Raw genomic sequence first — 24644 nt, forward strand, 5'->3', positions numbered from 1 at the left:
AGTGCCACCCGTCACCACCACGAGGAGGGGGACAGGGACACAGGACAGAGCCAGAGTCCTTTAAAAACTTGTCCTTTATTAGTCTGTTGGAAGCGAGTCCCTCTGCACAGGGCGTCCCACCCAGTTATAGCAAAGTGAGTAACATGAAGGGACTGAGCCCCTCCCGCCCGCAGCCCCCCCGGGCCAGGGGGACCACGGGGACCGGTGAGGAAACCCGGGGCGACGGGGACATCCCCCCCACGCAGCCCCCGCCGCCGGGACCCCCTTCCCTCCCTCCTTCCAATGTGGGGTGCCCCTCATCCTGACCCTCCCCCCCGGCGGGGTCAGCTCTGGCGCTGGGGGGGGGTTGACACCCCAAGACCCCCCCAAATCCCGCAGGGAGTGATAGCACCAAGGGGGACGGCTGCTCCCCGCAGTTTATTCCGCGCTCCCTGCGGGCCGGAGGGGCTGGTGGGGGGGACGGTCCCTCCTGGGAATGTGGGCCTGGGGATGGCCCTGGCGTGGGGGGGACGGTCCGGGGTTTTTGGGGAGGGGGGGGGATGTCTCAGCTTTGCTTGGGATTTACATTCTGGACCATGCAGTAGCACCAAAGTTCATGAGGTCACGGATGACGGCGGACGGTTACTTCCGCTTCCTCCCACAGTACTTCCCTTGTGCGCAGCCCACGCCGCCTGGGGGGATACACAGGGTGAGCCCCCCCTGCACCCCCCGACCCCCCAGGGGGTGTCTGGGAGCAGGGCAGGGGGTGCAGGGGCCATCCAGCAGCGCTCACCTCTAAAGCCCAGGGCACCCAGGGCTCCTCCGAAGGTCTTGGGGGGCTTCCCTGGAGAGGGGTGGGGAAGAAAGGCAGGGTGAGCGGGATCCCCGTTACACTTGGCTGCTGGGTGCAGGGGGGTTATGCACCCCCACACACCCCAAAAATGCCCCACTCGGGAGAGGGACACTCACCACCGAATCCCAGCTGGCCAGCGACCCCACCTGAAAGAAGAGCGAAGCCCTCAGCACCCAGCGGCACCCAGCGGCACCCACATTGCTCTGCCCCACATCCCCTCTGAGCACTCCCGGGCTCGGAGCAGTCCCCTGGGTCCCCCCCAGGTTGTGACCGTGTCCCCACGCTCCGCGGGCTGTGCGTGGCCCCGTGAGCCAGCCTCACATCAAGATGTGCCCTGGGTGCGTGCCAAGGACCTGGGGACGGTACCTGGAAATATCGGTGACACGCCAAAGCCCGGAACTCCAACCCCTGGGGAAAAAGCAGCAGCTGGTGACAGCCTGTGACAGCAGTGCCACCCCAACCCTGGCTGGGGACATCCTGGCTCACTGCAGGGACAGGAGCCGCTGCAAAAGCCCCTGTCCCCACCATGGGATGCTCTCCTGTGCAGTGATGTGCCAAGCAGGGGACGGCAGCAGGATGGGGACAGCCAACGGGGCCAAGCATGGTGGGGCTGGGGACATGTTCCCACCCCAGCCCCAAACTGTGGCACTCACCTGGCTGCAGTCCCCCAACACCAAAACCTGCAGGATGGGAGAGCCCTGGTGAGGGTGGGGATGGGGACAGGGATGGCGACAGGGATGGGGTCACCCCTCCAGCTCCCCTGGCTGGAGCAGCCCCTGTTCCTCACCTGGCTTAGGAGGTTTCCCAGCAGCTCCTGGAAACAAGGCTCCTGTGTCAGAGAGGGGTGTCAGTGCAGCCCCCACCCCGGGCTTGCTGCCCCCGCAGCTGCGCTGGACCCCACTACAAACCCAGAGGGTCCCCAGGCAGGAACCTGCATCTCTGCACATTGGGGACATGGTACAGTACTGTCCTCTGTCCCCGTGCCATGGGTGACACTGGTACCACAACCCTGGGTACCTGCTCAGCGATGGGCATCCCTTCCCGATCGCATCCTGGGGGCAGGGTGGGTGACAGACACAAGCTGGAGCACAGGGCACGGTTACAATGTGGGGTGGGACAGAGAGGGGACGAAAGTGACCCTGCATCCCATAAATCCCCTATATTTTTCATCATGCTTCCAGCACTGCTGCTCCACTGCCTGCATCCCCGCCCTGGGGAGCCCCCATGCCAGGGGCAGCATCACTCACCAGCACCAAGCCCACCAACTCCAAGGCCACCGACTCCAAGGCCACCTATGACAGGGACCCTGGGTGAGCACCAGTGGGGACGGGCAGTGGGGCAGCATCTGATCCGCTCCTCACCCAGCACCACGTGTGCCTGTCTGTCCTTGGGCAGCCCCCACGTCCCCCTGCAAGCCCTGAGAGAACATCCCTCGGCCCACATCCCTCTGAGTGAGCATCCCTCTGCCCACATCCCTCTGCCCAAATCCCTCTGTCTGCACCCCTCTGGGAGAGCATCCCTCTGGGAGAGCATCCCTCTGCCTGCATCCCTCTGCCTGCATCCCTCTGGGTGAGCACCCCTCTGCCCACACACCCCTGCTGCCTGCTCAGCTCCTGCCAGCACCTACCTGGGATGCCGCCAACCCCTGGGACTCCAACCCCGGGAACACCTGTCAGAGAGAGACCATTAACTGGTGTCCTTCCCTCAGCCTGGCACTCACAGCTCAGGGCACCCCCAGCTGGTGCTCAACCCGCAGGGATGGCCCTGACACACATCCTGGGTGTCCCCAGCACCCATCTGACAGCACCCAGAGCAAGTGAACCCAGAGAGGGCTCACACTCTGCCTGACACATTGCTGCAGGGAAAGCAGAGCAGGACAAAAATGTCCCAGGGGAGCAAGCACAGGTGGCACTTGGCACCCATGGGTGACAGCATGCCGTCTCCCACACTTGGGCCACCCTCCGCCAGGGCACCATGGGGCATGCAGGGGACACAAAGTGAGGCCAGCAGCCTGATGGCCACAGGAGGAGGGTGCCCAGTGATGGTCCAAGGTGGACCTGGGACAGAGTGCCAGAGATACGTACCGAATTTGGGAGGTTTAGCACCAGGTTGAACCCCTACTTGGGGGATGCCTGCAAAGTGAATGAGGGCACCATGGTGAGGACAGTCACCCTGCACCTCTCTCGCATGCCACCATCGCCCATCCCGCCTACATCGCCCCTGCCATGTGGCTCAGTGGCTTTTAGCATGCCTGGCCACCGCTGTCCCCAAGCAGGGGATGTGATGAAGCACATACCTGCCCCGGGGAGGATGCCAGTACCAGGTACCCCCACACCCGGCACCAATCCGGGCACGACGCCGACTCCGGGTGTCACTCCTGGCACTCCTGGCACTCCAGGGACACCAGGGACACCAGGAACAGCACCTGGCACCCCTCCGACCCCAGCACCTGTGGAGAGAGGGGGTGAGGCAGTGTGGGGGTGATCCCTGTGTGACCCCCATACTCCCATGGGACAATGTGGTCGGCATGGGGTGCCCACCCTGGAGCCCCTCAGCTGCCCCTGGACCGTCTGTGCTCACAGGGACACCCCAGATGCCCAACCTGGGTTGAGCTGTGAGCTCCTACGGCTCCTCCGTCCGACTCACCGAATTTGGCTGCTTTCGCTGCTGCTTTTGCTGCTGCGGCTGGAACTCCCACCCCTGAGCAGACACAGCAAGAATGGGGTCAGTGTCCCTGAGGAGTCCTCTCCAGCAATGCCCATCCCTCCCATCATTCCCCAAGGGATGACCATGAGTTGATGGAGACCACAACTGTCCTCCTCATGCCTGTTCTGCCCCAGACCTGCCCCTGCACCAGTCAAGCTACCATCACCACCCACCTTCCTCCTCCTCACCTGGGACACCAACGCCGGGGACCACTCCAGGAGCCAGGCCACCCACACCAGGAGCCAGGCCACCCACACCAGGAGCTAGACCGCCTATGCCAGGAGCCAGGCCACCCACACCGGGAGCCAAGCCACCCACTCCTGCAAGGAGAGAGAGAAGGATTGGGGCTTCAGCTCAGGAAGAGAGGTGGTGGAAGGAGCCAGCTGAGAAGGCAGGGCAAGCTGGGGTGGGCAGATGGATGGAGGGGTGGATAGATGGTGGGATAGCTGGGTGAATGGTGGGGTGGATGGATGCTGGGGTAGATGGGTGGATGGATGGCTGGATGGTGGGGTGGATGTATGGTGGGATGGCTGGCTGAATGGTGGGGTGGATGGATGCTGGGGTAGATGGGTGGATGGATGGCTGGATGTGGAGTGGACGGATGTTAGGGTGGATGGATAGATGTGGAGCGGATGGATCGTAGAATGGATGGATGGAGGGATGGCTGGATGGATGGATGAATGGATGGAGGTGCGGATGGATGGGCGGATGAGTGGACAGCTGGATACTGAGGTGGCTGGCTGGCTGGCTGGTGATGCGGGTGGGTGGGTAGAAGGGAGGGTGGATGGACAAATGTATGAGAAGGTGTATAGATGGTGAACCTAGGACCCTCCATGCAGACCACCTCTCTGGAGAGAGATGCAGCCAAGCCCTGAGCCCACATACATCCCTGCAGAGAGCTCATTCCTCACCCCGACCCACAGGGACCCTGCACAGTGCCTGACCTCAGCCCCAGAGAGGGGTGCAACCTGGGATGGGGAGGTGGCAGGACACGCAGGGTAACCCCGGGGACACCCTGGCTTACCGAACTTGGCTGCTTTGGCAGCTGCTTTGGCAGCAGCGGCGGCCGCTGGAGCTCCGACTCCTGGGGAAGAGGAGGACCATGAGGGTCAGCGATGGCCCATGGTGGCCCCATGGCTCAGAGACAACCTCAGCATCCCTTAGAGACCATCTCACCTGGTACAACTCCGGGCACCAGACCAGGCACACCGACACCAGGCACACCAACTCCGGGCACACCGACACCAGGCACGCCAACACCGGGCACGCCGACACCGGGGACACCGACACCGGGCACACCGACACCGGGGACACCGACACCGGGTACACGCCCTGCTCCTGCAGAGAGATTCGGGGATGCAGCCAGGCAGGCAGGTTCTATAGGCAGGGGTCCCACACCCTCCCCGCTGCCCGCAGCACTGGGGACCCCCCACCCTGCCCCTTTGCAAATGTCCCCACTCCCTGCCAGGGGAAGGATGATGGTGACTCACCGAATGCCGCGGCTTTTGCTGCAGCCTTCGCTGCGGCTGCTGCAGCTGCCGCGCCATCTGGGACACCCACTGTGGGGACAGAAAGGGGACAGTCAGGGGACCGGTGAGGCCAGGACCACCCCATCAGTACATGTCAGCCCATCCGCTCACCTCCAACACCGGGCACCACGCCAGGCACACCAGGCACACCGGGCACACCGGGCACACCGGCGACACCAGGGACACCAGGGACACCAGGGACACCGGGAACACCGGGAACGCCAGGAACACCAGGAACACCAGGAACACCTGCAATGCCAGGAACGCCAATGCCAACTCCTGCAGGTAACGAGTGGGGAAAATTAGATCTCGTTGCAGCAGCAGTTGAAAGGTGGGACCTCATCATAGGTCTGCTCTCGCCACCATGGCATGATGAGGAGAGCACCCCACCACCTCATCCCACACACCACGGTGCAAGGGACAGACGGGTCCCGTGTCTCCCAAGAGGCCCCAGTGAGGATGTTAAATGTAAACGTAAATGTTGTAAAAGAGAGGCTGGGAAGTCACCAGCACAGGGGACCGTGATGATCCTCATCATGACAGGGCAGCCTGCTCCAGGCTCTGGCACCTCTCAGCAAACAAGTTTCTCCTCATGTTCACATGGAGCCTCCTGTGTTTCAGTCTGTGCCCGCTGCCCCTCACCCTGGCGTTGGGCACCACTGAACAGAGTCTGCTCCATCCTCTGACACCCACCCTGGGTGCTTCCCCGTAACGACCCATCAGGAGACATCCTCAGGGGACACCTGCCTGCCTGGGGACACCCTGGGTGCCAGGGGTGGGGAGGGTCAGCAGGGGTCCCCAGGGAGCTGCTGGGGAGCTCCTCGCACCGCACGGCACTTACCGTACTTAGCTGCCTTTGCTGCCGCCGCTGCTGAGGGTGTCACGACTCCTGGGGACAAAGGAGAGAGGGACCTTCAGCCACCAGACCCTGCAGCCCCCAGCAGAGCTGGGTGGTGGGGATGGGGCTCCTGGGAACAGTCACCTGCCACCCCGGGGACACCTCTGACACCGGGCACCAAGTCGGCAACACCGCCAACACCGGGCACCACTCCTGGAGCTGGAGGGAAGAACAGTCAGACCCCCCAAAAAACATCTTGTGCCACTGGTAAGGGCATGTTCTCCGCCAGTGTCATGGGAGGTTCCAGGGCACCTGGTACTGAGGTGGGCTCTCCACACCTCCCAAACCTGCTCAGGGGGCCGGGGGTGGACACAGGTGGGGGATTCCCAGCTCCCTACACCCAACATGAGTGTCTGGACCCCACTCAGCAATCCAGGAGCTTGGAGACCGCTGAGGTCCCCCGAGGCCGTGGCTGTAAATCCCAACTGCTCCTGGGGCTGATGCGTTTGCTACTTGCTTTTCTCCCGTGAAATAACTAATGAGAGGAGCAGTGAACACGCGATCTGCATCACAAAGATCATCCCTCAGCTAACAAATGTCAGCTCATTACAGACACTGTCTCCCTGGACTCCCTGCCAGAGCCCAGGGCAGTGAAACCTCCTCTGATGGAGAGGCCGCTGGTAACAGGGACGTACAGCCCCGCTCCAGGCTGCTGCGCCATGGGGTAGCCCACGAACCCTCCAGCTACTGCCAAAAAAGCTGCTTTTTGCAAACCAGGCTTTGCTACGCCCAAGCCTGGCTCTCCCAACAGGCTGCTGGAATCTGTCCCCGCAAGCGGGTTAAGCCCCTCTGCAGCCCTGCGGAGGTTTCCCACTTTCCTCTGGTCAAAGCTGCTGGCTCAGCAGATTGGCATCACCTCATCCTGAGCTTTGGGCAAGACGGGGCAGGGATCTGGGGCTGGGAGAGCACCCCAGGAGATGGGGCAGGGGGTGGTGGGGCAGGCGGTGAAGCCACGCAGCCCCTGGCACTGATGCGCAGCTCTGATGCACCCCAAGAGTGAGCCCAGCCCTGCAGGCAGCTGCCATACCCACTGAGACAGCAGGGGACTCACCGAGAGCTCCTGCCTTCGCCGCTGCCTTTGCCGCCGCTGCTGCCGCTGCTGCTGGCCCTCCAACTGCCAGGGGACAGGTACAGAGTCAGGGGAGCCGGACAGCGGGAGGGGACCGTCCCCGAGCCCCAGAGCTGAACCCCATGGCCTCACCTCCGACTCCTGGGACAACGCCGACACCAGGTACCACTCCTGGGACAACACCGGGTACCGCTCCTGGGGCAACGCCAACACCGGGTACCACTCCTCCGACTCCCGGGAGGACACCGGCTCCTGCCACAGGGGAGAAGGGGATGGTCAGCTCTGGGATGCGGAGGCACAACCAGCATCCCCCCAGCACAGGAGGGAGGGAGAAGCCACGCACTGGGGAGGTGGGTGACGGATGTGCCCGCAGAGTGCGACTCACCATATTTCGCTGCTGCTTTCGCTGCTGCCGCCTGTGCTCCGACTCCTGGGGAAGGACATGGGCAGCCGCTGAGGTCCCGAGACCATTCCCACCTCAGCTCACCCATCCCACAGGGACCCTGGGGGCCAGCCCCTCCTGTCACCATCCTCCATCCTTCGGGAGGTGATGCACCCCTCCAGGCTGTCCTTGGGGTGAGACCAACACCCTGGGGCCACTAGACAGCCAGGCAGTGCCCAATACCCCATCCAAGGACTGCCAAAGTGATGGAGGTGCCTGGTCCCCACACTGTGCCTGTGCCAGTCCCCCACTCCGGGGCTGCTGGAAGAGAGCATACCTGTCCCGGTGGGGTACCCTGCCTTCCCTGCCGCCCCGATGCCAGCTCCGATCCCGCCGGGCCCAAAGCCTGCAATCACAAACAGAATGGCAAAGCCGGGTCAGGTGCTGGCCCTGGGATGGGGGATGAGGCAGATGGAGCAACTCTCTCAGCCCAAATGTCGAGAGATGTGGGGGCAATGCTGGAGCCCCCCCCAGCTGAGATGCCAGTTCGGGCACCCCTGCCTGGAGCTGGCCGCGGCTCAGGACGTGTCCTAGCAGAGAGCCAGCCGTGCCACAGCGTTCCTGTGGATTAACGGTACCGGGATGCCAGGAGAGCTGGGTTGCTCCCAGCCGGGTCCACGGGCATCCTGGCAGAGCAAAGCACGGGTCCCCCGAGTGACCACGTCACCCTGGGAGCGGGATGCCCCTCACACCGCCCCGGGGGTCGGTGGCCGTGAGGCCACAGCAGCAGCAGCCGGCAGAGCCGCGAGGAGCTACAACCGCGGAGCGAGGGCTACGAGCACTCACCGTTGGGCAGCTTACCAGTGCTGTAAGGCAATCCATAGCCACCTGGAGAGGAGAGAAGGCGGCGGGTTAGCGCCTGGCTGCCAGTGGCCGTGCCCCCTCTGCCCCACGGTGTAGCCCCTCTCTGCCCGCCGGCTCTGCACGACCAGCCCTTGGGATCAGAAATCCTCCGAGATACAACCCCCTGTGATGGAGCCAGGCCGTGAGTTGCTCCTCTCCATCACCTTGGAAGCAGCGGCTCCAAAAAGAGCCACCTGCTCTCAGCCCCACACTGAGGGCTGTGGCACCCGAAGCTGGTTTTGCAGGAACCTCTTGTGACCCCGCTTCGGTGGGGGGTCCCCCGTGAGCCCTGCGGCGAGAGCTGTACCCAGCTGGCTGCGCCATGGTCGGCTCCAAATAAAAGGTTTTAATTGGAATCAGGGCTTGGGAGCCTCTGCTGAAACGTGACCTCGTTAGGGGGTCGGCGCAAAGGGATGAGGAAGGATTACAAGCGGGAACATTGCGGCCGAGGAAATATCTCCTTGCAAAAGAGCAGGATCCCACCACTGGGGACGGCGCGGGGACGCCCATGACTCGGCAGGGACGGTGTGCTTGGGAGCTGGCAGTGCCGAGCTGCCATCACTGCTGGCAGAAAGCCTGAGGAGGGGTGATGGGATGCCAAATCCCCATGGGGACACCTCGAGCTGCACGTCACACACCAAGCCCTCCTGCTGGCGGGGTTGCGGGCAGGGTGGAGATGCAGCTCCCTGCAGCCAGGACGGGATTGCTCATGGTAAAACATCTCCCTGAGCATAGGACATCGTCCCCTCCTGCCAGCAACATGTGGGGACCAGATTTCCCTCCACCCTGCCAGGCTGTTCCATCATGTCCCGCACCGGCGTGGCGTTGATGGAAGGCAGAGGCTTTCCAGGCTGAGGTGGCCTTGATCTGTACCAGGTGTCCCCCCACCCTGGGGACTCCCGTTGCCCATCCTGGGGCACCTCATCAGCGCCTTGCTCACCCCAAAGCTGCAGAATGGTCCAGTGCTGGGTGAGACACATGGAGGTGACTCCACGGGCCAAGAGTCCAAGCCCTTGGGTCTCTGAGGGTTTTGCCAGGTCCAAGCGCAGCTCCCCACCAGCCCCCAGCCAGGGGCTGTGCACACCCATCCTGTGCCAGCGCAGGGATGCCACCAACACTGCTGGGCTGCCACCATCACTGCTGGGATGCCACCAGCAGTGCTGGGGGGTCTCAGGGACGATGGTGACACTGGCTGGCATGGAAAAGGCTTCGCACAGAGCGATGCCACCGCAGCACAGCCGGGCACTGGGGAGCAGTCATCATCCCTATGGCACGGAGTGGGACCCTGATCTCAGCCACAGCTTCAGGCTGAGCCCCCGGTGCCGGAGTGGCCCTGGGGTCACCTCCTGATCAGGGACAGCACAGAGCAGGAGCTGGGGGGGGCATTTAGAGCAAATAATCTAAAAAGCAGACTTTGCACTGAAAACGTTATTTTCTCCGCTGTCCCCTCGTCTCTTCTCAACCCAAACCTGCTGCAATGGGGAAACAGTTTAGGGGACACGGGGATGTGCAGGAGACCCTGGGTCTGTCTGCAGCTTCAAATCAAGAGCTTTGCCAGCCAGCCCAGCATTTCCCTGAGCCCTCAGAGGTGACAAACTAACATCCCTCTGCACCCTGGGAAGGACTGGGTGCCAGGCAGCACCCGCAGCTGAAACCACAGCTGGGGACACCACCACTGTCCCCATGGTTCCCGCAAGAGGCGCAATGCACTGACGAGGTTCCCTGGCCAAGGAGATGGGTGTCCTCCCCTGATTTACTTAATGAAGATTCCCCAAAAAGTGGGTCAGTCGGAGGTGAAGTCCCGCCCGGGCTGCGGGCCACGGTGGGGCCGCTGTGGGATGGAGCCAGGCGCGGCCGTGCCGGTGCCGGTGGTTTGCTCTCCACACCGGGCACCCCATGAAAGGCGGCGAGGGGCCGGGCTGCGGCCGGGAGGCCAGACAGTATCCGATGGCGGCAGGGCCGGGTCGCCCTAACGAGCGTAACTCTGTTTCCGCAGGAGGAAGCTGGCGCGGGCCAAGTATTTCTGCCGCCGTTTGCGGCGACGGGCCCCGGCGGGGGAAACTGGTGGAGCTGCCGCGGCTGGCGCTCATGTCGGGATGGGCTCTGCTCCCCAGGGCTGGGCTCCCCCCGCCGAGTCTTTCCTGCCTGTAGCAACTTGGGAAAATGCCTGTGGATCTACTTATGTCCCAGCACTCCAGGGCTGCAGGTCTCTGGCTGGATTTGGCCATTCCCCTCCTCGGGGATGCTCTTGGGACCAGCAAACCGGCAGCGTGGCTCTTGGAGGGCACAGCACGTGGTGCTGGCTGCCTGGCACTGCCTGTCGTGCCACTGTCCCTGCGTGTGGCTGGTGACAAGCAGAGATGGCACCCAGCACAGGGCTGGGGGATGGAGGTCCCTGGAGCAGCGCAGCTGGGGAAAGGGGTGCTGAGCACCCCCAGGCTTCCCTGGGCCGGGCAGGCAATGGGGAGGGAGACCTGCCTAGAGCTCCATCCCCACTGCCTGCCTGCCGTTGGTGGCCTTGGCTGGAGCTCCCTGAGCTGGGACATTTGGTCCTGGTGACTGCCCAGTGCTGCCCAGTGCAACCCCAGGAGCCACAGGAGGCAGATGGTCCCTGCAAGAGCTGTACCTCGTGCCAAGAGGAGCTGGCAGGGACAGCCTGGGGTGGCCTGGCCCAAAGCGTGTTCCCAGAACCTGCTCTTTCCTACCTTGCAACAGCCGGAGAGAGGCACAGCATCATCCTCAGGGGTTGGGGCCAAGACCAGCATCAGCGACCAGGCAGGTGCGTGTGGGGCTGCGATGGGCAGGGCTGCTGCTGGGCTTACCCACCCTGTGTCCTTTCCTCTGTCCTGCTGTCCCAGGGCGAGCACCGGCACCACCAGGTCCAGAGGACCCGGGGACACGGCAGCTCAGCCCTGGGGAACGGCGGGTCCTTCTGGCACTGCTGGGGAGTCCTTGACCCCCAGCCCCGCTGGCTGTGGCAGCTTACCTGGGAGCTTAGGAGCTTTGATGGGATACCCCAGAGGGACACCGGGCTGCTGACCTCCAAAACCTCCTAGTCCTGCAAAGCCAACAGCAGACTCTCACCTGGAGCCCGCACCCAGGCTGCCACCAATCCTTACGAGACGGGAGTGCCCTGGGACACCCCAGGAGAGGAGAGCAGGTGGCTTGGGAAGCCTTGGAGCATCTTCTGGCACGGGGAGGCCACAGCTGTGATGAACAGGCTTGGGAAGGAAGAGTAGGATGAGCGAGAGAGATGGGACACTCACCGGGGATTCCTGCGAAGGCTCCTGCTCCTAGATAGAAACACAAAGGTACCCGTGTGAGCCTCAGGACTGGTCCTTGGGATCCAAACTGGCCTGTGTGGGCTTAGCCGGTGATCAGCTTCACTTGCCCGCACGCCTTGTGGGGCTGTGATCCCCAAAGGATGGGCTGGAGCCAGCCACAGCAGGATGGGGACACCCCGGACCCGCCCTCCAGCCCAGTGTCCCTGGGAACTGAGGGGACCTACCTGGACCTTTGGGCTTGACTCCAGCACCTGTGGGTACCCCGGGCAGCACGCCTACGCCAGGGAATCGGACACCTGCGGCACAGACCAGGGGCCAGGTGAGCATGGTGGCATCATGGCATTGCCGGTACCCGAGAGCCCTGCACCCAGCTCCCAAATCGTTGTCACCCATCTCTGGCTCAACAGTAACCTCTGTGCCCTTGGACAGGGTCCCCTCATCCCCCTGGGGCTCGCTGGGACTCCCCTGTGCTAGCATCCCCATGCAGAGCTGCTGGGGAAAGGTTTGCTCCAGCCCACGCAGGAGCCTGGGGTGCCTGCAGGGCACGTGGCACCCACGAGAGGGTCCCACTCGTGACAGCAAAGCACCAGCCCAGGCCACGGTCCAGCCAAGCCCAGGCATTGCTCTCTACGCCAGTGATGCTTTGTGCAAGCTGGGGCTCTTTGGGGAGCGGGAGAGGGATCCTGCCCACTGAGTTCTGGCCCTCCAGGGCCAACAGGCAGCGCTTTGGCCTTGCAGTCATTTGGGTTGGGTTTTTGGTGATGTTTTTGGGGGGGCTATTTTTTTTTCCCCTTTTGCAAGTGTCTTTCATTATAACTCACGCGTTTTCAGACATGGAAAAGACATTCCTGACCAGCAACACACTTCTCCTTCTGACAATGTCGAAACATCTTGTTTTCACAAGTTTTCCTCCCCCAAATTGCTTTGCAGTGAGGAATTCCTCCTCTCCATCATCTCCTCCCCCTCCTTCCCACGCCGCCTTTGGCTGGGCAAGTCAGCCCTGCCGTGGTCCGTGCCAGCTCCTCTCCCGGCGCTGATGCCGCCTGCTCCCGCCGAGCTTGGCACAAGACCCCCGGAGACACTGGGTCCCCCCCCCGCCTTTGGCACAGTGGAAATGTCGCTATGGCCCCAGTGAAAAAGGGTTTGGAAACTGCAGGCAGCAGCAATGGAGCAGGCAGGGAGTCGGGCAAGCAGGCAGCATGGGGCTGCAGGCAGCCTTCTGCAGGGCAGGCAGGGGAGGTGGGATAATGCCCAGGGTGCAGCTGGCCACGAGGCTATCGACTCGAACCGGGGTGCTGCTGGCAGGATGGGGATCCCCTTGGATATTTGGGACCCTCAGCTCACCTGCGCCAGGGAGGACACCGCCCGGGAAAGCTCCAGGAATCCCAGCACCTGCCGGGTGGAAAAAAGGTAGGGAGGAGCAACTGGCCAAAACCGTTCCCCACCCCAGCCCCCTGCTTCAGGGCCACACACCCACCTGGTATTTTGGGGGGTTTCACTGCTGCACCAACCCCGGGCTGCACCGCACCTGGTACCACTGCACCTGTGGGCAGCAGAGACCCCTGAGCCCCGCACACCAGCTCCTGCCCACCCTGGCTCGGCTACACTGGGGACAAGGGCTATTTCCTACCTGTAGGAACCCCGAGGCCACCAGGAACGCCAAGTCCACCAGGAACACCAAGTCCACCCACGCCACCAATACCAACACCTGGGCGCATTGGGAAGAGGAGTGGACCAGTATGAGATGGCACTGCTGGGCTGCGGGTTGCCAGAGCGATGCCAAAGGAAGGGACAAGCTCAGGACAGCTCTTAAGGGTGAAGGGACACCCCAAAGCAGCATCAGGCATGGGTGCCCCAGACCTGGGCACTTGGGCTTGGCCAGCACCCCTTTCTCAGCACACCAAGATGTACCAGGATCCCTCCGCATTGGTGAGGATCCCCATGAGAACAGGTCCACGGGGAAAGGTCTCCTAACCCAGGCACCCAGGGGACATTGGGCATCCCTGGGGGCTGCCCAAGCCCTGGCATTGCCTTGACCGGCATCGCTGCCTGGCCCAGCATCACCACCTGGCCTAGCATCCCACCAGACACCCTTGGCACTCACCAGCTTTCGCAGCAGCTTTAAGCGCAGCAGCGGAGGGAGCACCAGGGAAGACGCCGCCGGGGAAGGCGCCTCCGGGAAAGAGACCCGCAGCACCTGCGGGAAGGAGAGCAACCAGTGTGAGCATCCCCAAAAAGCGGCTGGTGAGGAGGTGTCCTGCCCTTCACGCCAGCTGCGCTGGGTGCAGGGGGTGGGGAGCCGCGGGGGCTGCGCGGGGTGCCGGGGCTGGCGTTAGGCTGGGCAAGGCGGTGGTTAGCGGGTGCGGAGCTGTCCTGCACTGGCTTCTCCCGCATTCCCCCCAAATACCTGCTCCCACCCACATCCCACCAGTCACATCCCAGACCACCCAGCGGCGTCACCGGCTGCTGCGCACGCCGGGGTGCCCTGCAGCTCCGGGCGGGCTGGCTGGGCCACACACGGACACTGTCTCCCTGCTACAGACCCCATAGGGACCCCCCGTCCCTCCTTGCCTATCACTGCGTGGGGTCACCCAACCGTGGTTGATGTCACGATGCTGGGGGAACACAGGGCTGCCCGTTGGTGGCTGCCAGTCCCTCGGCTCTGGGAGGGGCGCCCAGCCCAGACAGGACCCACCAGGCAGGCTGCGGAGAGCACCCGATGGGGACAAGCCACATGCCGTCCCCAAGGCGGGTGTCTGGGGACATGACCCTGGGGACAGTCTGAGGCTCACCTGGCTGCAGGCCAAGTGGGCCCAGTCCCCCGAGGCCTGCGACCCCTGGAAAGAAAAGTGGGGTGAGGTGGGGGGGGGACGGCCGGGGCCAGAAGAACATCAGCATCCCATTTGTACCACCCCAGTGGGACAGGAGTGTCCTCCAGGGACAGGTGACAGATGTGCCCGCCAGCACGCAGGTCCCCCATCCCATCCCCTTTCTGCCTCGCCTGCCCCCCACCCCACCAGGCCACGAGGGGACGGAGCCGAAATGTTTATGGCTGAGGAATGAGTCCCTCCGGCTCGGGCCAGCGCTGCCTTCCAACATCTGGGGCTAATCAGCCCTCGCTCCCTCCAGGCGCAAATTCCAGTGCCGTTGGCTCAGGGCGCGGACGCTGCTCCGGCTGGGCCTTCGCGGCCGCACCGCGTTTGGTTTTAATTACGCCGAAATAAAGGGCCTTGTTTTTCTTTCCACGAGTTGAAATCCGAGTAAACGGAGGTTGCTGGCCCCCGCCTCGGGCTGGTGCTCCCGCCGCGCAGACGGGCCGGTTCAGGGGGGCTGGGGGGGCAGTGTGCCCCTGCCCCCGGGCACAGCAGGTACCCCTGGGGTGGGAGGGGAGGGGAGAGGACCTCCATCAACCCTATAGGGTCTCCACCTGAAAGAGCATCTCTCCCTGGGCCCCAATGGGCACTCAGCATCTCCATAGGCACCAAATTTGACCCATGCATGGCCGGTCCCTACCAGCTCAGCACCCTCCCAGCCGTGCCCGTCGCCTCCCCACAGTGTCCCAGGCCTGCCAGCACCTCATCTCGCTCCTGGTGATTTCTCCTCTCATCCCCTCATTTCTAAGCCAGCGTGGGCTGCGGAGCCTCAGCAAAAGCTGCTCAGTTGCAGACCGGGGCAGGCGCAGGTGCTGCCAGCTGCCCACCAGCACCGGCTCCCAGCGGTACCCGGCTTTGCATCATCCCCAGGAGCTTTGCTGCAGGTTTGCAGGCAGCAAGCACCCCAAAAGGGTGGCCCGTGGGGGCTGGAGGGGACAGGGCAGTGTGCCGAAGCAGGGGATGGATGGAAGGCTCCCTTGCAGGCTCGCCAGAGGGTTAGCGCGGCGGGACAGTGCGGGAAGTGCCGGCTGCTGCGTGCCTTGGCCACGGGGGTGCCCAGGGTGGGGGGTTCCCCTCAGCCACATGGGAGAAACATGAGGACAAGGGGGGTCAGGAAGTATCCTGGCTGCTGGCACAGCCAGAGAGGGTTTGAGACCAAGGAAATGTTTCTTACCTGGTTTGGGAGGTTTTCCTGCAGCCCCGAGCCCTAGGGCAGAGCGAATGGAGAGGGGTCAGAGCCATCCTGCCTCTGAGCATCCCCCGAGGGGCTGACGCCATGTGGGACGGGACCAGCCTCATGGCAAACCCCCTGCCCACCACAAGGCAACTCTGCCGGGGGTGCTGCCCCGCTCCCCATCCCGGCACAGCCTGGGCAAAGGGGTTCCAGCACTCACCTGCTCCCAAACCACCGAGTCCAGCACCTGCGAGCAATGGCACAGCCTTAGCACCCATCCCTGTGAGATCCCACCCCCCATGCCAGGGTCCCAGGGGTCTGTGGGGGGAAAAGATGGTCACAAGGGTGCAAAGGGATGTGGCATCCCCACCTCAAGATGCCCCCAAGATTTTGGGTGAAGCACTGGGGACAGGCTGTGACCTCTGAGCATCTCCTGTGCCTGGAGCTGGGCAGGGTGGAGGTGCCAGCACTGGGCTAGTGACCCCCAGCATGAGCCTGGCACCGTCACCCTGTCCTGTCCCCCTGCCGTGGGGCTGGCATTGGGGCTGATGGGCCAGGTAGCATTTTCTCATGTCCCCTAGTCCCAGCTGGCAGGTCCCCAGCCCTCCATGCTGGGCTCAGGGGTACCCAGGGACACCCCAGACACCTGCAAGCAGGATGATGCCCCCCCTCCACTGCCCAGACCCCCTTACCTGGGAAAAAACCTGCTCCTGGGACCCCCACTCCCGGGATAGCACCAGGGACCCCTGCGAGAGAAGAGACACCCATTAAAATCCCCCCAAGAATCCAAGTGTGTCTGGTGGGTCCGGGCAGGGGAGGCACCTCCTAGGATGGGGAAAGGGGGTGGGATGCAGAGTCCCGGAGCGAGGGCATAAGGGCAGGTCCCTGCCTTTCCTTGCGTGCCTCAGTTTCCCCAGTGTGACAGTAGTGACAGGCCTTGGAGGTGCCCCAGTTCAGAACTGGGGGTGCGCATCTTGGCAGAGGTGTCAGCAGGACTCGGTCCTGCACGGAAAGGAGGGACACGGAGCTGGCACGGAGCAGGTCTGGCTGGTGACCAGCTCTGCTTCCCAAAACCTGTCCCGTAGCACAGCCAGCACCATCTCCATCACCTCCAGCTTCACATGGTGCTGGGGGAATGCATCACGTGTCGGGGGATGAGGCTGTTCCAGTTCATCCCTGCAGCCCACGCTGGTCCTGTGCCCACGCTTCCCACCCTGCTTGCCCTGCCTGCTCTGCCTGCCCTGCCAGTTGGAAGAGCCAGCTCAGGCCAGGCCGGTGGCGTTGGACTGGAGGGACAGTCCTGAGACCCCCAAAAACCACGTGCATCCCTCTGCCAAGCTGAGAAGCTAAGTGCCCGGATCCCACCACTTTCCAGGGCATCTGGAGCTTGTGCTCCGACACCACAGCAATGTTTTTTGGCTAATTTGGACCCTGACAAAGGTCTGTGTCCTACAGGTCACCAGGCCACCATGCCCTGGGTGTCCCCTCCTGCCCCATTAGGGGTTGGCAGGGGGGTTGGTGGCACAAGGAGGTGGCAATGCAGAGGGATGCTCTGCTTTTGGCTGGAGCATATTTTTGGCACTGGGAGGGGGATTGCTGCGGGATCTGCAGGATGGCTGGCAGGACGATTTGGGGGTTGCTGGTGACAAGTGCAGGGCTGCCGTGGCCAGCACCCCCCATGGCCCCTGCACCCCTCTCCCTGCCTGCGCTGGGCAGAGGGGATGGAGCTCAGGGCAGATGGGCACTGGGGACCCTGCAGTGGTACAGATGGGACCTGAGGACCTGCTGTCGTGCTCCGAGGTAGCAGTGGCCTCCCCAGCATCCTGGCTAGGATGGGGGGACCTTGCACCCGCAGGACCTGGGTGCTCCTGGCACCCCTTGGCAACACCACTGCAGGCTGGGCAGGGCAGGCAGGTGACAGGCAGGTGACAGGCAGGTGACAGGCAGGTGACAGGCAGATGGCAGGCAGGTGACAGAGCTGGCAGACTGCAAGGGGGTCACATTGTGCTGCACATGTCCATCTCAGATACGGTGCAAACTCTGGGGGTCCCCCTCTCTGCCCCAGAGCTCCCCCACTTCCCCCTTCCAGCAGTTATCTGCTACAACATGGCAGGGACAAGAGTGTCCCCTGGGCCCTGCTCAGGTGTGTCCCCCACCACTCAGGGCACCTGGGATGGACCCTGAGCCCGGCCACACAGAGACAGGGCACCGGGATGCACAGCCGTGTCAGGACACATACACGTGCAGGAGGGGTGCCAGGCTGTGCGTGGGGACGCACCACAAACCCATCGGGATGCACACACAGGATCTTTGCCAGGACCTGTCACACAGCCCCCACATTCCCCAGCGATGCCAAAGAGCGGGGCGCAGCTCTGCGCCCCCCAAAACCACCTCCCAGCGTCCCGCTGGGGCCAGGGGCTGAATCCAGCCCTGGAGCAGCTGACGTCCCTTGGAGCGGAGGGGACACGCGCTTGGTCATCGCTCCAGCCGGCCGGCTCACTCCTCGGGCACGGCACAGCCCGGCAGCCGGCCAGGCCTGTACGGAGCAGCTCCTTTTCCCGGCACATTCCCCACCCACCTCCCCCAGCTTGGAAAAACAAATCCCAACTTCTTGCCTGTTTCCAAACAAACTCTGAGTGTCCACACATCGACTGTCCTCCCCCACCCACTGCTGCTGGGACCCAGAGCTGGCGGGACGGCCACGATCCGGGGACCCCCAGCCGGTCACTGCCCAGGGCCAGCGACTGTCCCCCTCCCCAAGCGGGAGGGTCCCTGCTGTGCTCACCCCCCCGCAGTGTCCCCAGCCTCTGCCCCCATGGCCAGGCGAGGTCCCTGGTGCTGGGGTGATGCTGGGCAACCCCGGGCACCCGGACTGAGGTGTCCCCTCCAGACAGAGACCCTGGGGGAGCTGGGAGGGGCTGGGGTGTCTCACAGCCTTCCTGGGGTGTGTGGGGACCCCAGAAAACTCCAGGTGACACCTGCCCGTGGCCATGGCTGCCAGGCTCAGCCCTTCATCGGTGTCACCCTCTTGGGTGCTACAGATCCTGGCAGGTGAGTCCCACTGCCGTGTCACTGTCACTGTCCCCTCCCCAGGCATCCCCCAGGTACCATCCCAGTGCCGAGGCACTGTGCTCATCCCAGTGTCTGCACCTTTTGGAGGATTAGAGAGGCTGCGCCGGTCCGAATCAGGAGGTGGAAGGGGGTCAGCAAGCCCCGGCAGAAGCCTGGGTGGCCGGGGGGGGCAGCAGGATGGCCAGGGGGGCAGTGGGATGGCCGGGGTGCTGCATGGCTTTGGGGAGCCAAGGTTATTTCTCAGGAGCAGTGCAGGAGCCTGCTCCTCGCTCTCTGCTCTCCCTGCCCAGCTCTGATGCCACACGTGGCCAGTTCTGTGTTTTTCTGGAAGCTCTTTTACAAGCTGCCTTGGCACTGGCAAAGCTGGGCTTGTCCTGGGCCGGGGGGCAGTGCCCAGTGAAGGGGCTGCCAGGGGACATGGGGGCCTCTGACCTACTCAGCTCTCCAGCCATGGACGAGCCCTAAGCAGCAAAACTCCCTCCGGCATCACCAGTCCCACCCATGGGCTGCACCAGCGGCTGGGGTGTTGACAGCAGCCCCACGTGCTTGGCACCAGCTACACCGGGGGCTCCCCGAGGCCACACCGGTCTATGATAATCGCTCTCCAGATGGTCTTCGTCCTTCCCCAGCTCGGGGTCTGCTCCCCAGCATGGCATGTCCCCCTTTGGCCTCTCCATTGCTCATTCCCTTGGCACATTGGGGAAGGGGAAACTGAGGCACCAGCCTCCCGGCACTGAAGGAGCGTGGTGCTGCCTCTGCCCCTGGTCAGAGCCTGCTGGGACTCTGGGAAGGGGGAGTTTCTCCTGTTTCTCAGCTTGTCTTCTGGGCTGTAAACCTGCAGAGCACAGGGCTGCCCCCAGCACCCTAGCACCCACCCCAGCGCTGTTTTATCAAGTCAGGGGCAGGAGAATTTGCACCCACGTGTGCAGCCCCAGCTGCAGCAGGGGTTAACCCCTGGAGGTGCTCAGGATCTGGGATGGAGCCTTATTTATAGAAACTAGATTTTTTCTTCCGTAGCTCTGTGCCATAGATCACTATTTGCAATATCTGCACGCTCCCATCACCTGCACTATTTTGGATTGACCACTGTTTGTATCATCTGCACCATTTCTACCTGCACTGCTGCTTGCAGCTTTCTTTACAAGCCAGAAATACAGATGTTTCCTCTATTCAAAAGCTAATTTTCTCCTCCTTTCAAGACTGAGACCGGGATCCATGCAGGACAGGAGCTCACATCCTCGCTGGCCAAACCTCGGCCCTCGCCGCCCTCCCCGCGCTCATGGGCAACCGCTCCCGGAGGAGACTCAGCACGAAACCGCCGCAGATATTTCCCCTCTTCCCTCACGCTGCTGTTTTCTTTTTTCTTGGGAGAATCAGTTTTGGAAAACACGCAGTCTCCAAGCAACTTTGAAGCCGAGTTGCATCCCAGCCGGAGCTCGCTGGTAGCGGCTCGGGGGAGCAGGGGGGGCTGCTGTCGGAGCCTGGCTCCTCTCCAGCCCCCCTGGAGGCTTCAGCTTTCATCTCCGAGCGCTGGCGGACAAGCTGCACCCTCCAAGTTGTTTGGGGAGGGAGCAGCCCCAACAGGTTGGTGCCTTGGGGACGTGCCCACCTGAGGGAAGGAGATGCCATCCCAGCCCTACAACTGGCACTACCGGCCCTGGAGGCACCTTGGGGACTCTGGCTGTCATTGGAGGGTCCCCACGGTGCCCAGGCTGGGATGTCAGCACAGCCGGTGCCAGCCTCTCTGTATCCAACCTGTGGTCCCAGAGCCTGCAGGGCTGGGATACCCCAAGGTCCCTCTTGTCCCCCCGGGGGCGTCAGTCCCTGGGGATCCCCTGTGCTCCGCCATGGGAAACACTGAGGGATGGATGGATGGATGGATGGATGGGAGCACCAAGGGACGAATGGAAACTGAGGGGTGGATGCCCCACTCCAAACACTGGGACATGCTGCACTTGTCACATTTTAGGGGAACTTGGCACCTTTTAGGTGAACACAAGGCACCGTCCTCATGCAGCAGCCTAGATCTGGCCATGCATGTCCCCACGGTGCCCAGGACAACTCTGCTCCCTTGGGGGGTGTGGAGCAGCCAGGGCTGATCCCGACCCACTGCTGGGAGCTCCCCAGGTACCTCCAGCTGCTGCAAGCCTGGGTCACTGTGCTGAAGGGCACAGTCTGCGTGTGCAAGGGGGCTCCCCCCCTATCCCCCTGACCCTGGAATCCCTCAAAGGTACTTTTCCTGCCAGGCTGTTGGAGCTGCAGCAGCAGGGGGTGCTGGAGGATGCTGCCCTGAGCCCTCTCCAGGTGGGTGCAACCCAGAGCACCCTCACATGTCCCCCACTCCGTGCCACTGGCTGTGCCTCTGTCCCGGCTCAGTCCCCGAGGGCTGGCAGGGTATGGCTGAGCCTGCCCAGTGTCACCCAGCACACCAGGCTGCAGAGACATTGATCACCTCTCCATGGGGAAGTGTTCCTGGGTGTCCCCATCAGCACTGGTACCATCTCCAGGGCCAGGGCCACCTCCTCTGTGGGTTGTTTCCCAAACCAGTGAACACCCCTGGAGACTGATCAGGGACTGGAGCAGGGCCAACAGCCCCAAACTGCTCAGAACCCACTGCAGGAGTTCACCCTGGGGCCAAAGTCCTCCTGAGACTGTCCCAGCAGGGGAGCAAAGCCACCGTGGTTCAGCAAGCCAGCGTGGAGCATCACTGCCGGGGACAAGTAGCACCCAGGACTGAGCTGCATCCCATTGGGGATGGCACCTTGACCCTAAGCTGCAGCTCCCCAGGATTAAGCAAAGTCAAACTCGGCTTTACAGGCAGCTGCCTGGCTTGGCACCGCACCAGGATCACCTCACCTGTGCAGTTGGGGACAGACGAGCCCATGGTTGGGATTCCTAGAGCCCAGCACACCGGGGCAGAGTAGGGAGCTGCAGGGCACTGGCTGATGATGCTGTGGGCTGCGGAGAGCAAGGGGTGGCCCAGCCTGCAGCTGCCCAGTGCCCCCCGCAGCCCTGGCACTGCCCTCCCCTGCCCACGGCATCCTGCCCTCTGCCTCCCTCTGCTCCTCGCTCCTCTGTGGCCGAGACACCCTACACGATGGCTCTGGCACCGACCCCGTCACTGACGCTGGCTCTGCCCATCGCACACTCTCCATGGCGCAACTCGGGGTGACCTGCGCCTGGCTCTCTGGAGGTGGCTGTTCCATCCTGCTGTCCCCACCTCACACAGTTTTGTGCAGTTCAGCCACTGCAGCAGGCTGTAAATCTGTGCTCTCTCCCCCGCTTTGTGCGTGATCTTGGCCTGACCACGAGACGCGAGCTGTCCGGTGGGCAGGCACCTGCTGTGCCGGCTGCTCCGGCTTTGTCACACAGCACCATGGGACATGCACCACGGGATGTGCACTGTGGGACACACATCGCTTCGCTGGCTTTTTCCTCCCCACTCCAGCAGCGGGTTTGCTGCACTTGGATGTGCATCTGCTGGGGGTGTCACGCAGCCCCTGCCACTGCCCAGCCAGGGACCGGTCAGCGAGCCGTGCCGTGCCTGGGGGATGGACCCGACGCTGGTGACACAAGTGCAAGGAGGACGGTGCCGGGGCCACCCCAGGCAGCCAGAGCCTGCGATTCAGGCGAGTTGAGCTGCTCGGCTGTGTCGGGCCACACACTGCGCAGCAGCTCGCACACAGCAGCTGTGGGATGCAGGCACACGTACCCCGCTGCCCCTGCAGTTCACCCCACCATCGCGCTGGGGGGTGACGGGTGCCAGGTCCCCCAGTCTCTCACAATTGTGATCCCCGTGGGAGCTTGGCAGCCACCCCCCACTGCCCTGCCCTGCGCCCTGCCTGTGTGTCCCCAAGCCTTGCGTGTCCCCAAGCCTCCTGTGTCCCCAAGCCTCAGGTGTCCCAGAGCCTCTCCCCAGGACACAGTACCTCGCAACCCCCCCTTGACAAGTGCTTCGCGCAGCGGTGCCATTCCTGGACTGCCCTGTGCCATCCCCTTCAGCGACATCCCGCCCTGCCCGGGCATGGCACATGCCACCTGCCAGGCTGGGGAGGGAAAGAGCCCTCCAGGGAGGCGACACCCAGGGGTGCTGCCGTCCCACCCCCGGGGATGTCCCCAAGGCAGGGCAAGGGGCTGCTTGTCCTTAGTCGGAGCAGGTGTGGGGCTGTCCAGGGGCTGTCGGGGGCAACAGCCAAGCCCCGGTACCCGTGGAGGGTCCCCGCGGAGCCAGGGAGAAGCGCTGGCCGGGGAGAAGGGGAAAGAGTCTTTTTCTTTCCTTACCTCCTTGCTGAGAAGCCGGGAGGATGGAGAAGAGGAGGAGGAGGACTCCGGGAAGGAGGGGTGCAGCTGCCTGCCTTGCCATCTCTTGAAGCAATGCCCCCGTGCTCCCGCAGGCTGTGTGTTTTATCCCAGAGCTGCTTAATTGTTGCTTCCAAGGATGCGAGGGGAAGGGGGGGGGGTTGGAAGGAGGGAGGGGAAAAGGGGGGAGAGAGGCACAGGACACGACGTCATAAGGAAAGGGCAAACACACACAAGCCTCTCCAGCCGATTGGGCTGGCTGCTTGGTTATTTTTTTAATTTTTTTTTTTTCTCTTTTCCTTTTTTTTTTTTTTTTTTTTTTTTTTTTTTCAATTCCTCTGCCTCGCTGCTCGCTCCAATCCGGGCGCTTCTCTGCCAAAAAAGCTGGAAGGGGGGAGCTGCCAAGGCAGCCTGCGGGGTGCGGGGGGAGGCAGCGGAAGGGCTGCGCCCACCCCCGTGGGCCACCACGTCCCTGAGTGGCACCGGGGGGTTTGGTGGCACCGGGGGGGGGTCTCGCATCCCGGGGGGCAGCGGGCAGCTGGGGGCGGGGGTGAAGGCTGGGTAAGGGGTTTGGGGGTGCAAGCGGGGTGCGGAGCGAGCAGCCGCGGGGTGCTGCGGGTTCCGGGGGGGCCCGGCCCGGGGCACCCCCGGCGGTGACCGGTAGGTGGCGGGCGCGGGGTGTCCGGCCGGCGGCGAGAACCTGAAACCCGCCGGTTTTGCAGAGAAATGTCCCTGGTTGGAGCCGGGAGAGCTGCCTCCTCCCGGCCCCGGGGTGTCCTGGGGACACGCAGAGCCCGGCCCGCGCTGGCCGTGGCTGGTGATGGTCACCGTGTCCCCCAACCGCCTCCGGAGTCCGGTACCGGGGGGATTCTTGCAGCCGAGCTGGGCTGCTCCCCCCTTTCCAGCCCCGGTTCATTCGGGGCCACCCGAGCTCTGACTCCCTCGGCTCTGGGTTGATGCTGGTGCAAACCCAGGCACCACCTGCCCCTGCCAGCCACCTTGTGTCCCTGCCGGCCACCTCATCCCTCTTCTCATAGGGCACCTCCGGACAACTGTTGGGGAGCAGCAAGTTAAACGGGGGGGATGAAGAACAAGGAAAGCAAAATACCCTTCTCCCTGCAGCCCTCGCCACACTCGAGGGCTCCATGCCATCGCTGTGGGTCTGACACAGGGGATCTCCCTCTTTGCTGGGGGCCGAGATGCTGCTCATCCCATTACCTGACTCCGCATGAGCCCCAATCTGCTGCCCGAGGAGCGAGAGCACGTGCAAGGAAACGTCCTGTCTGCACCCCCTTCCCGCGGGGCTCCCCGTGAGCGGCCCCCTCTCCCCCCATCCCCATGTTTCTTCCACGGCTGCAGAAATTGGCAGCAAATTATCACCAAATCTACTTGGCTCCTCTCCGCCTGCGAGAGGTGTGAAGTCCCAAACCTGGATGCTCATTTAGAGAAGTGTGAGCTAAATTCGCGCTCAGGACAGTCCCCCCAGAGCCTGGCTGTCTGGCTTAGCTCAGCTCCCACTTTATTTTAGGGAAAGCACGGGTGGCTACAGCCGCAGGAAATCCGGGAGGTGGAAATTGTGGAGTGTTTTGTCCTCCACACCCGGCACAGGGACAAGTCAAGGAG

General features: G+C 63.3%; 1 protein-coding gene across 9 annotated transcripts; it reads right to left on the reverse strand.

Annotated features, from left to right (window-relative positions):
* Nucleotides 1–61: 61 nt before the first annotated feature.
* ELN (elastin) lies at nucleotides 62–23174 on the reverse strand. 9 transcript variants are annotated; one of them, XM_065647338.1, is made up of 35 exons: nucleotides 23004–23174; nucleotides 16343–16396; nucleotides 15871–15897; nucleotides 15651–15683; nucleotides 14396–14440; nucleotides 13708–13800; nucleotides 13234–13311; nucleotides 13081–13146; nucleotides 12948–12995; nucleotides 11828–11899; nucleotides 11586–11612; nucleotides 11306–11377; nucleotides 8278–8304; nucleotides 7754–7822; nucleotides 7420–7464; nucleotides 7167–7286; nucleotides 7017–7079; nucleotides 6050–6124; nucleotides 5909–5956; nucleotides 5179–5346; nucleotides 5029–5097; nucleotides 4715–4876; nucleotides 4563–4622; nucleotides 3727–3858; nucleotides 3479–3532; nucleotides 3129–3281; nucleotides 2917–2964; nucleotides 2460–2501; nucleotides 2080–2124; nucleotides 1620–1661; nucleotides 1486–1512; nucleotides 1199–1240; nucleotides 949–978; nucleotides 773–823; nucleotides 62–671 (listed from the first exon to the last, which is right to left on the reverse strand). In XM_065647338.1, the coding sequence occupies exons 1-35, from the start codon at nucleotides 23083–23085 to the stop codon at nucleotides 622–624; spliced, it is 2319 nt and encodes a 772-aa protein (XP_065503410.1). In that variant the 5' UTR covers nucleotides 23086–23174; the 3' UTR covers nucleotides 62–621. The 9 variants fall into 9 exon arrangements, with proteins under 9 accessions (XP_065503410.1, XP_065503411.1, XP_065503409.1 ...); XM_065647339.1 differs by having other exon boundaries at nucleotides 5179–5316; nucleotides 8263–8304; XM_065647337.1 differs by having other exon boundaries at nucleotides 8263–8304.
* Between the last annotated feature and the right edge of the window lie 1470 nt (nucleotides 23175–24644).

Source organism: Caloenas nicobarica, chromosome 17 (assembly GCF_036013445.1).
Source record: "Caloenas nicobarica isolate bCalNic1 chromosome 17, bCalNic1.hap1, whole genome shotgun sequence".
Taxonomy (NCBI): domain Eukaryota; kingdom Metazoa; phylum Chordata; class Aves; order Columbiformes; family Columbidae; genus Caloenas; species Caloenas nicobarica.